The following is a 17,198-nucleotide window of genomic DNA, read 5'->3' on the forward strand; positions in this document are numbered from 1 at the left end:
TGACAGTATCAACATTTCCTGAAAATTTCCTGAAAATCCGTCCTGAACTTTCTGAGTTATCCTGCTAACAACCAAACAAACATGCAAACACACAAAGCAAAGCGATCACAATACCTCCTGGTGGAGGTAATAACATCCGTCGTTTCACTTGATGGAGGTAATTAAAATATCCATGTTAATGTGGACAGGGCTTGAATGAAACCACAGTCTAAATTTTAGCTTTAATCTGATGTGCTTTGACTTCCAAGAGGAACACTAGTCTTTTTAGTATTGCATTCACATTAACCGTGACTAAATAATAGCATAATAACACAACCAAAGGTCAGGTAAATGCAATATAATTGCTTACCCAGCCATGACGATGAAGAAGTCCAGTCTGTTCCAGGTGTCTCCCAGGTAACAGCGGCGACCAAAGATCCCAAGAGCCACCATCTTTATCACCATCTCCAAGGCAAAGAAGATGTAGATGAAAGCATCGAAGGCCTAGGAGCAGAGGGAGGGAAGAAGAGACGGAGCAAAGTGAGAAAAAGGACAAGAAAATGCATCTGACACTTTGCTTTGCTTTAAAGTAAAGTGAAGTGTCTGTTTGGTCCTATGTTCATGAAATTAGTCAGCTCAAGCTGTTGTCAGAGATCCCGCTTTATTAATTTTCTGCTTGGTTTCTTAGTGAACAAGAATCACTTGTCATCTCTGGTGAGGACAGACTGTCTGGGTTTAGAAAAGTGTTTCTTATTTGATAAAAATGGACATTAAGGAGAAGAAAAATGATCAAATAAAGAAGGGATATTTTATTTGGCCTGCAGCTTCCAAACATACTTTTAACACCTTTTAATCACTTTCTATTTTCCGCCTTTAATCCATAAAGACAAAGTGTTATTTTTGTGTCAGTTCCCAAATGATTTTTCCTCTCTATTTAACCTTTCTGTCAGTGATTTATCATAATTTATCATAATATTAACCTCCATATTTTGCTTTTTTCAGTGAAAATCATGTATTTTCCAATATTTAATTCACTGATCATGTAGATGTTCATAAAAGCTCAGATTGAAGTTAAGGGCTATTATATAAGAAATAGTGAAAACTGAAGAAAAAGGGACTTTTTCATCAAAATCAATCATTAACTAAACATAAACCCAGTGTGTCCACCTACTGTCATTGATCCAACTCCATGGGTTTTACTGGTGAATCAATGTTGTAGAAGATGACAGTGTTTCCATGGTAACTACAGAACCTCTGAATGTCCAAATGGGTCATATCTGATAACCATGAAAAGATGACAAACAGCATTTTACACCAAATATTTACATGTATTAATAGGACTAGAGGATCAACAGGTATTAAATATTTTAGTTCAGTCGATGCTTTTGGTTGCCCGTGGCTGTTTGGATCTTTTTAAAGCCTGTCCCTGAAGAATGTCCTTTTGATCCATATATGAGTTAAAAGGACATTTTAAGCAATAGCAGACTTGTTCCAAAGCTACAACACCTGTTGAATCTGTTATTATTATTTTTTTTTTATCAAAGCAGTAAAAAATGTGCTTCAAATCCATTTAACAATTATTGAACATGTTCAGGACAAGCAGTAAAATCCTCTGTGAAACACAACCCTGTGAAAGCAAAAAAGTACATGAAAAGCTAAATCTGTTATCTCTAATCCACACCTCCCTGTGCTCTGCAAACTTGTCAAAGGTACAGGTTTTTTCAGATCCAACAGGTTCAAGTGTTTATTTTTCCCAATTCTAGCACCTTTCGATCCCCACACAGCTTAGTATTTTGCAGTCTGATCTTTATTCGCTTAGTTGCCATTTCCTGTTCCTTAACCCTCAAAGCCTTTAACAGTCACTGGAAACTAAAAGCATTAATAACTTTAGCACTACTAATCCCATCAATACGTTTAAATTATTCAGGTAAAATGCAGTTTCTCAGCTGTTTAGCGGCATCACGTGTCTTATTTGGACGCACAGAAGCTCTATAGTCAGCATGGACACATCATCATTTTAACAGTGATTATAGAGACTGGTTTTTATGTTCAGTTGATGTATTTTGTTGAAAAAAGTCACTTTTTCTTCACTATTTTCTGCTCTGATATAATAACCTTAGAATTTTCTCTGAGACTTTATTAACATCTATAAAATCAGTAAATTCAATATCCTTCTGAGACCCAGGAAAGTGAACATTCTAGCTTTTTTATATTAAACAATTGTCTTGTTTGGAAACTGCATAATGCAACAGATTTTTCAGGTAATTAAATTTTTTTTTTTTTTTTTTTTTTTTTATTTATTTACACTATTTACAGCATTTTTTAAGTAAAACTGTCAAACTTTCGTCCCCTGCAGATGACAACAATATAGCATAGCTGGGTCTCAAGAGGATATAGGAAAATGCGCCAAAAATGCTAAATGCAGAGGATAATATCATAATACATGACAATAAATCAGTGTTTTTCAACCTTGGGGTCGGGACCCCACATGGGGTCGCCTGGAATTCAAATGGGGTCACCTGAAATTTCTACTAATTGATAAAAAATTAAAACTTACTAATAAAAATTTACAGTATATAGAAGTAGCACCCAACCTTTTTTTTTTTTACTCCTGACCCCATTTTAACATCACAAATTTCTGTTGACCCCAGACATTCAAAACAGAGAATTTTTTTTTGCTAAAATTAATTTGTTTTTGATCATGTAATAGTTTGCTATGCTATGTTGCAAATAAACATTAATTTTAGACACATTTAGACTATATACTGTATATTTGTATTAGTAAGTTTTAATTTTTGTATTTTTTTTCTACAAATTATTAGAAATTTCTGGCGACTCCAGACATTCAAAATGGAGACTTTTTTTGCAAAAATTAATTTGTTTTTGATCATGTAATAGTTTGCTATACTATGTTGCAAATAAATGTTAATTTTAAACACATTTAGACTATATACTGTAAATTTTTATTAGTAAGTTTTAATTTTTGTATTTTTTTTACTGTAAATTATTAGAAGTTTCTGGCGACTCCAGACATTCAAAATGGAGACTTTTTTTTGCTAAAACTAATTTGTTTTTGATCGTGTAATAGTTTGCTATAATATGTTGCAAATAAACGCTAATTTTAGGCAACATTTAGGCTATATAATGTAAATTTTTATTAGTAAGTTTTAATTTTTTTAGCAATTACTAGAAATTTCAGGTGACCCTATTTGAATTCCAGAAGACCCCACGTGGGGTCCTGACCCCAAGGTTGAAAAACACTGTTATATAGCCTAAATGTTGCCTAAAATTAATGTTTATTTGGAACATATTATAGCAAACTATTACATGATCAAAAACAAATTAATTTTAGCCAAAAAAATTTCTCTTTCTGGGGTCGCCAGAAATTTCTGATGTTATAATGGGGTCATGAGACATAAAAAGGTTGGGAACCACTGCAATAAATCCTCTAACAAAGTTTAAATGCAGAGAAAATGTCATTTGTAAGTCGCCATGAAAATACTTCTAGGTCTTTAAGGGTTAACAAACATTCTTGTTTAAAGGCTGTGTAAACTGTCTACTTTATTGTCTTTTATGTATGTTATATTGTTTTTATTGATTTTCATTAAGTTTTATATCCTGCCACATAAAGAGTTTCGCCACATTTATAGTTTTATACCCCACTAACAGTACGTGATATTCACTACTGATGCTGTGGCGCGGAAATGTAGCTGTTATCTGTTGCCTGTGGTACAAAACATATGGCGTTTGATATGAACCAACTGCCATCCAATGTATGAACCATGTGATAAACAGAAAGTGAGGGTGGTCCGCATCATACCTCAGAGAAAATAAATGTTAGCGCAGAAGAGACAACGAGAGATAAATGAAGACAGAGACAGGTGAGTCCACATATCTGCCTGGTACCGCTTCAGCTGCGGTGTTCAGATCATTGCTAACCCCTGTATTGTACTTTCAGAACAAAACTCATTCCCAGTGCTTAGCCCTAGGCTTGTTACATATTCATACCTCAGTCAAGCTGCTACGTTTTGACACCGAGATTTCCAGAGCCTGGGGATTGAAAAAACCACTGAAGCCATTCCTGCCTGCGATATATCACTGGTCATTTTTTTTCTCATTTCTTTGTTGGTCTATTTTGGTTCTAGTATACCCACAAACTGTGTGAACCCATGTGCAGTCACCCATTCACACTGATGATGCGACATGACTTAAAGTAATACATTACACCTGGTAGATTAGATTAGATTAGATTAGATTAGATTAGATTAGATTAGATTAGATTAGATTAGATTAGATTAGATTAGATTAGGATAGGATAGGATAGATTACATTACATTACATTACACTGCATTACATTACATTAGATTAGGTTAGATTATATTACATTAGACCACATTAGATCAGATTACATTACACTAGATTACATTAGATTAAATTATATTAGATTAGATGAGATTAAATTATATTAGACTACATTAGATCAGATTAGATTGCATTAGATTAGGTTAGATCAAATTAGATTAGATTAAATTCCATTAGATTAGATTAGATTCCATTCCATTATATTATATTATATTATATTATATTATATTATATTATATTATATTATATTATGCTAGATCAGATTAAATTCCATTAGATTAGATTAGATTAGATTAGATTCCATTCCATTAGATTAGGTTAGATAAGGTTGTATTAAATTAGATTAGATTAGATTAGGTCTTTATTGTCACTGTCACAGGAACAATGAAAATCAGTTTAGCAGCTCAGTTCAATTTAGCAGCAATACACTTAGTCGAAAAGGGACTGTATTGGGAAAAAAAAATGAGATAAAATAATTTATTTTAAAAATCACACAGAGTTTTGAAGAAAAAGTAGGACTGTGCAAAGGCTTCAGAATAAAATATTAATACACGTGCTACTAAAGTACTACTAGAACTTCTGAGATGAACAAAATATACAAAAAGAATATACAAAAGCTAACTCTATGCTGCGGATGAGAGATATGACAAATAGGATTTATACAGGTATATATAGATTAGATTTGATAGAACTGTATTGATCCTTTGGACAGAGTCCGCAGGAAATTGAGGTTCCACTAGCAGCACAACATTGAATATACACACAAGAAACACCACAAGAAAACAGCAATACAATAACTATAAAACAAAAATAGTGAAAAATCGCAGTTGCACAGTGGAAAGTACTAGTAGAAACAAGTGGCAAAGTAATAATAATAATAATAATAATAATAATAATAATAAGTAGCTTATTATGTTATATTACACGCAAATGTACACGCAATCTATGTTATAATACTGGAATGTGTGCGTATCTGCTCAGTTCCGAGAAACTGAGACCTTTTTAACTGGCTGATTTGGTACCTACAGTTGAGGAAGAGTCCCATCTTGACATTAAATATCTTTTCAGGAGGGACTGATTTAATTCACGTTGCTAAGCAGTTACCAGGGGGAGGGACAAGAAGCAGCCTTGCATGTCAGAAGACAATTGACAGGAAGCGCAGTACCACGCTGCATGATGGGAAATTAAGTTAAAAACAGGAATGACACATTTACTAACCTCAGTCCCTAGATATCAGTATTTATCTATTAATTGTCATTTAAATTTCAAAGAATGATTTACCAAACTATTTTTATGTCAGTACTTATAAAACAAAATATAGACTAACTCTTTTCCCAAAAGTCAGCTCTCCCCAGCATAAAAAGTATCACATCTAGAACCCATGATTCCCCACGGGTCAGCATACTAGTATGTGTATAATCTTGATTCTCAAAGCTATGTTTACCTGAAATCAACATATTGGCAATTCTCAGTTTCTCAAAATGCAAGTGTCAACTGATGATAGACTTGACACCAGTTCATCTTGGTTTTCACATGATTTAACTTGAGGCAGATGATTTGACAAGTCATCCTGCTCAGAAATAGAAGAATAGAATACAATCTTTATTTTGTCTGTAGTAGTTTGTCACACACGTAAACATGCACCACACACCAGCATTTGTCTTCTGCATTTAACCCATCCCTAGATTAGCCGTGGAGCAGTGGGCTCAGAGTGGGCCCGCCATGTCAGGTGCCCGGGGAGCAAATGGGGGGGTTAAGTGCCTTGCTTAGGGGCACATCAGCCAAAAACTCTCTGCCTGTCCAGGTAATCGAACCGGTAACCCTTCGGTCACAAACCAACTCTCCAGCCATCTAGGCCACGGCTACCCCCAGAAAAACATTAAGAAGTCTTGTTTCATTTAGTATTGTTACAATTATATGTCATGCAACATGTATCAATCATCATTAAGTAACTCCAAGTCAAAATCAGGGCCAGAGGAAGAATGAAGAATGTAGTAGGTCTGTTAGAAATGCACTAATATATCATTGATTATGGTTTGACGTAAAAGTAAAGGTGGTTTGCCCTCTCCAGGTCAGTGGGGAGTCTTTGCCCAAAGTGGAGGAGTTCAAGTATCTCGGGGTCTTGTTCACGAGTGAGGGAAGGATGGAGCATGAGATTGACAGACGGATCGGTGCAGCGTCTGCAGTGATGCAGTCGCTGTATCGGTCTGTCGTGTTGAAGAAGGAGCTAAGCCGAAAGGCAAAGCTCTCAATTTACCGGTCAATCTACGTTCCTACCTTCACCTATGGTCATGAGCTTTGGGTCATGACCGAAAGGACAAGATCCTGGATGCAAGCAGTCGAAATGAGTTTCCTCCGTAGGGTGGCTGGGCGCACCCTTAGGGATAGGGTGAGGAGCTCAGTCACCAGGGAGGAGCTCAGAGTAGAGCCGCTGCTCCTCCACATAGAGAGGAGCCAGCTGAGGTGGCTCGGGCATCTGTTTCGGATGCCTTCTGGACGCCTCCCTGGGGAGGTCTTCCTGGCATATCCTGCCGGGAGGAGGCCCAGGGGAAGACCCAGGATACGCTGGAGAGACTATGTCTCTCGGCTGGCCTGGGAATGCCTCGGGATCCCCCCAGAGGAGCTGGAGGAGGTGTAAGGGGAGAGGGAAGTCTGGGCACCCCTGCTTAGACTGTTTCCCCCATGACCCGGCCCCGAATAAGCAGAGGATAATGGGTGGATGGATGGTAATAGTAAAGACAGCAGTAGTAAATGAAGTAGTAAATAATTTACTTCAATAAAAGTACTGATATAGTACAGTGAAAATACCCCATTACATGTAATAGTACTGTATTTCAAACTGTATTTTCATTAAAAGTTATAATTATAATATAATTCATTAAAAGATATAATTATAAGTATAATTGCTCAAACATCAAAGATTTCATTGTGCAGTAAAATGGTCCTTGAATAAAAATAGTTAATCATTATCCAATGTCAGTGAATGTTCAAACTACTATTCAGTTTATTTTAGCTTTGATGTAATTGTTTGTGTGAAGAAACACAGAAACAATTAGTATAATTACATACACACTAATATTCCACTATTATTCTGAATTTGACCATATTATGAACTTGACAGGTGCCATGTAAACAGTATATTCTGAATTAGACGGTTCTCTGAATGAAGCATTTCCTGATGAAGACACAGAATAATGGATATGCTGATATTATAGCGATTTTATGAAGATTATTTGGACAAAATCATGTATATTTTTTTCTGCAAGTTGCAATAAGCCTGTTTACAAACATGCAGCATAATAACAAACATTCTCTCTGGTAGAGATGGATGCTACAAACAAATAATTCCACATTTCTGGTTGGAAAGAGAAACACATCTACTGTTAAACACTGTGACAGAAGATATCAGCAAGTTTATGAATATAAGAAAATACTGAAAAACCAACCATTTTTCATTAGGTATTGATGGAACAAAAGAGGGAAGGTGAATTCACACAGTGGAAAAATCTGAAAAAATAAATCACTTTTATTGGTAAGGAGGTAAGGAATATTCATGTTAGCTGGCCATTTAAACAGGTGATTTGGATTATTGCATTTTTCCAAATTCGGTAAAAACCATTATATTATGCCACATTTCCACTATGTGGTTATCGGCTTGACTTGGCCTTTTTGTGTTTCCATTACATTAAAGAACCTGGAATCTGGTACCTGGTACTACTTTTTTAGTACTTGCTCGGTCGAGGTTCCAAAACAAGAGAAGAGATTCTAAAATGTGACATGTAAACACTGCAGACCACTGACTGGTCAGAGAGTTGTTTCTGCATCATTGCATTATCAAAGAGCGACATGCTATTAAAAAAAAAAAAAAAAAAAAAAAAAAACAGATTCAGAAGTTTACAGTAAATACACCAGTAGGTTCAGACACTTCTGTCCATGGTGGCCGATGAAAAGATTCAGTGTGAACTTGACAGAGCAACACGCTACCAGTGAGTTTATCGGCAACTTTCTGAGCAGATGTCATGGAAGTTACGTGCAGCGTCGCTATGACATCCAGGTACTCTAAAGTCGGTAGTATCCTCTAATGGAAACGGTCTCCAGGAATCGTACCTGGTACCCGAGCCAAGTCGAGTCGAGCCGGTACTAGCAGCATTAGTGTGAGTGTAAACATAGTCTTTCACCTCTGTTTTCTGTTCAGACATATTACTTCCATTACTTCAGAATGTGTTTGTCATTGTTCTTCATTTTGGACGGTTGTAATTAGTGGCTCAACTTTTCAAGACTGATAGATGTCAGAACTTCATATGACTTGACTTCCACAGAAATTTAGGACTTGCTTGAGATTTAATGGTTCAAAGCAGGGGTGTCAAACATATGGTCCGTGAGCCAAAACAAGCCCGATGAATTTGTCAAATGCAAAAATGACACTGAAGATATTAATTAAGGATGTCAAAATCATTTTAACTCAAGGGTCACATATAGAACAATTTATTCTTGAGTGGTTTGGACCAATAAAATACTATCATAACAACCTATAAATAAGTATAGCTACAAATTTTCCTCTTTTGCTTTAGTGAAAAAAAAGTAAAATTGCATGTAAATGTTTATATTTACAAACTATCCTACTACTAAAAAATAGGAATATCCTGAAATGTCTTAAGAGGAGTCAGTGCAATTTTAACAATATTCTGCCTGTTCCTAAATGTTTTGTGTATTTGTAGATCCACTGTGATCTGTACATTGTAATGCACATGTGTAAATGATAAACTGAGGCATAATATTGTTAAAATTCCACTTATTTGTTTTTAAAAACCTTAACCTGTTTAACCATGACCATATTTTCAGGGGAAAAACACCAAAAAAGACATACCCAAAGTAAATGAAGAATTACTTCACAATAATACGGTTCATATGGATGTTCTTGGTGTCTACGGACATTTAGAGACCTCACAGAATCTATTCCCATTGTCTAAAATATTGTATCTATTACTATGTCTGAGTAAACTGTAACAAAGTAAAAGAGAAATTAGAATTTTTTATCCTCGCCTGTTTTTTTTTCGGCTGGATTGACGATGATATGCATAAATTAATTGTTCGTGTCGGAGATTTTTAATAGCGTGTATTTCACCCCACAAAGATTAAAAATCATGTTTGAACATTAAAGTTTGCACTAAAATACACTTTTGATGTACTTTTATTAACATTAGGGTCTAAACTTTGAGCAAAAGTTAAAAAAAAACATTCATTGTCCTGATTTATTATATTTTTATAGAAGATGAACACAAATAATTTTTTCAGCCTGCGGGTGGGCTGATAGGGCTATTATTAAGGTCATTCATGGTTTGTCATGCTATTCACATTTTTTAAAGGATACTTTATAGATTTTTATAATGTAATTTTACTTTTTTCTACTGTTATTATTTTACTGGTCCAGCCCACTTTAGATCAAATTGGGCTGTACGTAGCTCCTGAACTAAAATGAGTTTGGATTAAAGGTTAAGACTTGAGACTTATTTGTTGTTTGTACATGTGTGATTCATTCCGACTCCTGACAGAGGTAAGGTGTGAGATGAGTCCGATCTTAATTATGTAAGATAGGAGCATTCTGAAATTTAGGGCAGTATAAGCAAATTTGAGAGTAACACACAGAAAAGAAGGTCTCAGAATGCTGAGAAGATAAAATATCCTAAGAGTTGGAAGATAATGAGGACGTTCCAGCAGAATGCTCCATGAGGCTGCAGACGTACGGGATGAATTCCTTGTGAACAGAGTATGTGAACTCAACAAATCAGACGGCCGATAGACATGCTGCGATGAGAAAACAATTTTCCACAAGTACTTTTAAGGTTATTACCTTTTTCAGGTTCCAGGCAGAAGTTAAATGACAAACTAGAGGTTCAACAATAGCCCACAGCAGGCTGGGATCCACTGGTGCATTTAGACAAGCAGCCTACGTGAACCGGCTCAGTCTCAGAGAGAACTCCTTTACTCAGCATTAATGAACATTTGCAAGATGGTGTTATACCTATGGACCGAAGTGAAAGGTAAATCGAGTGTGAAATTCTGTGGATTCACTCATCGTTGAAGCACTCCAAGAAGCACTGAGCGTCCGGAAAGACATAGGGATGTAACTGTAGACGACATCTGTACTGTTCATATTCTCATCAAGCAGCGCTGAGGTGTACACGCATGTACACTCAAGTCTAAATATGCAAATGTCTGTTTTTTCCTGCGTTTGCAAGCATGACTCTGCCTTTTTAATGCCTTTCAGACATGACAAGATACAGTATGTGTCGCATCCCTGCTCATTCATACACAAAACCGACCACAAACATCATCTCAAACACAGCCAACCCTCAGAACTGGCAGCATGCAACAGGAAAGATGAGAAGATCAGTCTCACATGCTGTTTAAATGATGTTTTGATAAATAATGCAGCCTGCACGCTTCACATGTAATCCGACATTGGCTGCACCAGTCGGATCCCCGTGGCGCTGTGCTCTAAATGAAAGGGGAATGAATTCATCACAGTTATTTGTCACTACCACCAGCTTCCTCTTCAGTCAGCCTATCAGGTTCCATCATCAACATGATTTGTAAAGAGGTTGAGGCTGTCTCGTGATCGCTCCTTTCATGGATTGAAATAGGACCTGGTGCGGTGGCAACATCATATGCCGCCACTTATTTGGCAGGAGAAAAGGATGTGGTAAGTAGGTCATCAGGATTGTGACAGTGAACCATTACGATAATAATACATGCAGGTTTTTACTTTATCTCCGGAATGAGTGACTGATAAATTATTCAGTATATAAAGAAAAATAAATATTCCCTTCACATACTCAGACAAAAACAGATTTCAAGGAGCAGTATGTGCATTTTCTGAACCCTGAAGCTCCATTAACAGGTTGAACAGACGCTCATTTGAAGTTTTAATAAATCCCATCTCATCCAGATGCATTAAGAGCTTTATTTATTAGCATGAAATAACTATGAAAATACAGACACAAGTTACAGTAAACTGAGGCAGAGCCAGATGAGGAAGACCACCACAGTTTTCAGCTTTAATATCTGCTTCTAGCAGTGAGTTTGATAATACCTGATGCATAAACAGGAAATATCTAATCAATGATCAGATGCATTCTTGACATTTTTAAAGGAGTGATATTTAGCTTTTTTTTTTAATGAAATAGTGCATTTTAACCGTATAACACCAAATTTATCATATTTGATACGTGAGTTTTGAAGCCTTCTAAGTGATCAGTGTGATTTTTTTTTTCCTGAAAAACCTGATGTATACAATTAGATACATGTAATACACAGATAATCCACCAGGGGGGAAGAATTCATTCACGAGAGGCCTTTCCAGTGACACTACAACATTGTCATTAATGAGGAAGGAGGAAGAACTTTGTCAATTTTGAAAAGGAATTACAAATGTTTGTGCTATATTATGTTTTTGTTTGTTCACTGATAATAACATTTGAGCACGGAGACCTGATGTATCAAATATGATACAAAATTCAAACTCATACATGGAAATTGATAATTGAACAAAAAAAAAAAAATGGGGGTTGTTCAGAAGGACCAATAAAAGCTCCAGTTTCAAAGAACTGGACTTTTCTGTCACTTATTTAATGATTCAGGCTTTACAGGGTTAAAATATTTCCCTGTGGTCTACAGAAACTGTAAATGCTATGCTTGGGTCTGAATTCTTCATTAATTCAACTCCACAGGTCCATCTTCAACCCTATTTATGAGTAATGACACCAGAAAGGTCATTTTAAGCGCTAGCTCTTTAAATGCAAATGACCCACTTCATGCTCCACCCTCCTCCAAGTTGTTAGATGTGCTGCTCTGTCCTGTTCAACCAACAACTGAACATTTTGGGTAATCAGCTCAAATTTAGACATATTTTCAGGATGGACTCCGACCGCTGCTACTGATAAACAATTATGTCGTACTCGGAGAATTGTTCGTCGGAACTCTTAACCTTATATGTGCAAATGTCATGCCATAACTAGTTATAAAACGTAACAAATTAAGAAGGAATTAAAACAGGTTGTAGAAATCCACTTGATTTTAGCCAAAATGAATATAAAGATAGTTTTGCAGCACCTGGAGGGTTCAAATTCAAACTTTATGAACTATTAGGGTCCAAATACACAAATAAATGAACCAAAGACTAATAAAAGTGGGTTTAGCAAAAATATGACCTATTAAAAAAAAAAAAAAGTAATAAATAAAATAAAGTAAAATGGAAAACGCCTCTTGAAATCCCAGTCACTCAAGTTCATTAGAGGCCCTGCTCAGCTAAGTTATTTCACCTTCATTAATATTAAATGATCACTTCACACATATTCCACTAATTCTGGACATACAGTTCTGTTTCTTTGACAAGGTTGTACGAATCAGCAGAATAACTCAAATTTCCATAATTGATCCCTATTGAAAACCTTTGGAATGTGATTAAAAGAAAGATAGATGATCACAGAAGATCCAACTGATAGAGGGCACGACAGGTGGGTCCGATCAAGCGAAAGTGAACATGAAAAAGTACATTTGCACACATCATTTATCAAGTGAGCTCATTTTTTTAGCTAATCTTGTAGAAAAAAGCTATGATTTTATCAGTTGTACTTTTTACACCATAGCCATGCCTCAGACATTAAAATATAACTTGAATTTGACGCTAAAAATTATATCTAGAAAATGTGAAAATTTATTAAATCTGTCACATTTAAAAAGCCTATCTGTGAACTGTTATGAAAAATTACTCTTTATTTGTAATTTACCTATATCAGTATGGACTACCACAAGTTGTAGTATTAAATACATTAAATAAAACATTGTGATTATATCTGGCTTGTTGTTTTAAAAAATAAGTCAACATTTTGGGTGATGCATACAATGGTAAAGAATCATCCATGTGTTACTATGGCAACCTGTCCACATGTTACCACATTCTTGTGTCAATAAAACAGAGACTTTTCAATATTTTACTCCAAAATTAATTTTCAGCATAGTTGAACATAATATCTTAAAGGTTTTGTCGTACTTGATATCAATCCAACGTGATATTGTGAAATTGCGTAAATATACGCGCCTCGTTTAATTGACGTGTTATCTGTACGCATTATAAGCTTTCTGCATGTATGTTCACGCCGCGTTAGGGTTAGCGGTTATGGATGTGAACTGGAGATCTTGGCATAAATTGACACGCAATCAAATAGTGTTGAATAACACGCAACATGATGAAAATGCGTACATATAGCATGCCAAATGCCATAAGAAATGATGTGACATACAACGCAATTTCATGAGATCAGTCTCTCAATTTCTGTCAAGAACCGCATGTTTTGAATGTTTGTGTAAAGCCTAAAAAATTGATGTCCGTTTCAAGTCCATGTGTTACCGAGCAGTAATTTGACATTTTTCACCTAAAAATTTTATCTCCCCAAATTTTGTTATATACAGGGTGGGGAAGCAAAATTTACAATGAACATTTAGTTGTTTTTTCTCAGCAGGCACTACGTCAATTGTTTTGAAACCAAACATATATTGATGTCATAATCATACCTAACACTATTATCCATACCTTTTCACAAACTTTTGCCCATATGAGTAATCAGGAAAGCAAACGTCAAAGAGTGTGTGATTTGGTGAATGCACTCGTCACACCAAAGGAGATTTCAAAAATAGTTGGAGTGTCCATAAAGACTGTTTATAATGGAAAGAAGAGAATGACTATGAGCAAAACTATTACGAGAAAGTCTGGAAGTGGAGGAAGCAACAAGAAACGTACCAAAGCTTTTATTAAAGCTCTCAAATCAAAAATCCTAAAGGATCCAACCAAATCCATGAGAAAAATGGCAATTGAACTTGAGGCAGACAACAAGACCGTTAGAAATGTAGTAAAATATGATTTGAAGTTAAAATCTTACACAAGAACACCAAAACACTTGTTGACAACAGCAACAAATCCAACTTTAGCAATTTTTGGGAATCATGTTTATGGCCGCCTTCTAGCCCAGATCTAAACCCTCTGGATTATGTTATTTGGGGTGTTTTAGAACATGCTACCAATAGAACATCACACAGCAATGTCGACTTTCTTAAAGATACTATTAAAGAAGAATGGGAGAATATCTGAGGAACACTTGCACAAGTTTCAGGAAGCGTGTGAAGGCAGTTATTGAGAAAGAAGGAGGACACATAGAATAAAAACATTTTCTATTATGTCAATTTTCTTGTGGCAAAAAAATTCTCATGACTTTCAATAAACTAATTGGTCATACACTGTCTTTCAATCCCTGCCTCAAAATATTGTAAATTTTGCTTCCCCACCCTGTATAAAGTTAAAGTGTTTATAAATACCTACTCAAATATGCAACATGCAAATAAGTTATTCTGCTTACATGACAGAGACTGTTGAACACGAAATGTACCTACGTGTTACCGCTTGATCGGACCCAGGTGTGGATGAAAAAAGAAGGTTGTTCCAACAAAAATACACTGAAAAAAATTACTGGAGATCTTACAGCGACACCTTTTATAGTGTGTTCTTGATCTGAATACAGTATGTGCTAAATTGGTTAAACTGACTCATAGATAAAAACGTGTAGCCTATTAAAGATGAACCTAAGTATAAAAGCCTACCAGCTTGGCTCAGAACGGTTCATGTGGTTGTGACAGTTTCTGCATAAACCAACAGTAATCACCATCACATTTGGGTTGAACCTGGATTCCATTTTATAAATACTTGGGCGAAATCATTCAGCGTGCTCACGCCGTACATCCCCCCAGCTGGGTGGGAAAATCAAGGTGTGAGTGGAAAAATGGATCCTGTTCTGCTTTTATCACATCTTCAACTAGTGGATCACCATTTGTGACCATGACTGACTAACAGATGTTTCACCACTTGCACAAATGAATCCTAAGCTGTTGATTCTAGAGAGTTGAGGGGAAAACAGGATCATCGATGAGTTCTCCAATCTGTTTTGCATCATTTTACACTGCACCATACTTCTCTTTAAGGCACTGAAAGCATCTCAGTATTGTTCTCACAGAATTAACATAACTGAAACCCAGACTTATGCGCTTTCTAATGCAGGATTTCACTCATAATGCTGACATTGTGGAAAATGTCTTAATTCAGATTTGCAATCATTCACACTGATTTGTGTATAGTCATACTTATTTGTGTAAATTTATGGTCAAAAATCATTTTCTCTGGTAGAAAAATCACTGATTACCACAAATATTCATCAGTGAACTAATAATAACAACAAACATGATGGCTGTGTAAATGTGAGTATCCTCTATCTGTTTATTAGCAGTAATTAAGGACTAAGAGCACAGTTATGTTGGTCAAATGTTGTCAGTATTTTCCAGAATAAACATAAATGTTGTTTTTTATACATGAAAATAGTGAATGACTGTGATCTTTTCATTTTTTTCCAAAGCTGCACACACAAAATATTTTGTTTCCCAAGGTTGTGACAAAAATCAAACTTTTCAATTGTGCAATCTTTTCAGTTAGAGGTCTCTGAATGAAAACCATAAGAAAAATATGTGCACTGGTGACATTGTGGATTGTGGTAGTTGTTTTTATTACCCCTTTGCCGAGGGGTATTGTAATCGATTTGTCGTCTGTCCGTCCATTCGACGACATAATCGCTTTATCTGAAGAATGCACTGAGATATCTGCATCGAATTTATACTGTGGATACATTTTGGCATGGAGCTAAAGCCTTTTGAAAATAGGTGACCTTGACCTACTTTTTCAAAGTCAAATGGTCTTGTATCTTGTGCAGTTATAATATCTGAGTACTTTAGAATGTAAACAGGTATGTAATAAGTGTTACACAAAGACAATCTAATCTAAATTATAGGTAGGGATGTAACGATATGAAAATTTCATATCATGGTTATTGTGACCAAAATTATCACGATTATCATTATTATCGCGATATTGTTGAAATTGTGCTCAAAATGTTCAGAAAGTACTGATACACACACTGAAATAATTTAACCAAGTTGTATTTTAAATAAATAAATAAATAAAAAAAATAATAGGCACAATGTACCTTCTGTTGGCAGAAACATTCAAATATTAACCCTTAGTGGTCTGAGCCTTTTTTGGCCGTTTTTCAGTACTTTTGATTTTGCCTTTATATACTATATAAACAAATGTTTACTATACCCATGTTTGGTATCTTTTTTTTTCAGCACAACTTCATTTATATCATCTGCTTATTATTTTTTTTCACTTTAACCTACTATAAAAACATAAAAGGCCAGAAAACACAAAAAAATATATAAAATCCGATTGGAAAAAGGAATGTACTTTACTGCATAAATAACACAAAGATGCTTAACAAACCTTTTCAAAGACTTTAAAAGTGAATATTGGTTCCAAATATTCGGTATAGAAAATCAAAATTGTAATAAATTAAAATTATACTTACATATTTGACATAAAAGCATATCTTTACATAGGGTTTTTTCCCCTAAAAGTGCGGTAATCAAACACAGTTATCATGATAATTAGAATTTAAATGGTAATACTAACCGTCTGCAATTTTACCGTCGTTTATCGTTACACCGGTAATCATTACATCGCTAATTATAGGGCAGCAGAATCTTACACTATATGTGGCCTAGGGGGATTAAAAATGTGCAGCATATTATGTTTACCACCAGCATCAGTGAACGTGTGTCTATGTATTATTTAAGTTGTCGTTGTTTATGATATTCTGTTCATGTTTTCTTTTCATTTATTCCTCATTTAATAGGTCTTATTTATTTTATTGTAATTTTTTTGTTGTTTGTTTTCTGTCTTTCTGCCCAGTTTACTCAGT

The 17,198-nt window shown here is 35.3% G+C and overlaps 1 protein-coding gene across 1 annotated transcript in view; it reads right to left on the bottom strand.

The window, feature by feature from the left end:
• The window catches only part of cacna1ia (calcium voltage-gated channel subunit alpha1 Ia), a 237,764-nt gene that overhangs the window by 118,912 nt on the left and 101,654 nt on the right, over window positions 1-17,198 (bottom strand). Inside the window, exon 3 of the mRNA XM_030141341.1 lies at window positions 350-483. Within this exon, the coding sequence (XP_029997201.1) occupies window positions 350-483 (134 nt within the window). The remainder of the gene's footprint in view (window positions 1-349; window positions 484-17,198) is intronic.

Source organism: Sphaeramia orbicularis, chromosome 8 (genome assembly GCF_902148855.1).
Source record: "Sphaeramia orbicularis chromosome 8, fSphaOr1.1, whole genome shotgun sequence".
Classification (NCBI taxonomy): domain Eukaryota; kingdom Metazoa; phylum Chordata; class Actinopteri; order Kurtiformes; family Apogonidae; genus Sphaeramia; species Sphaeramia orbicularis.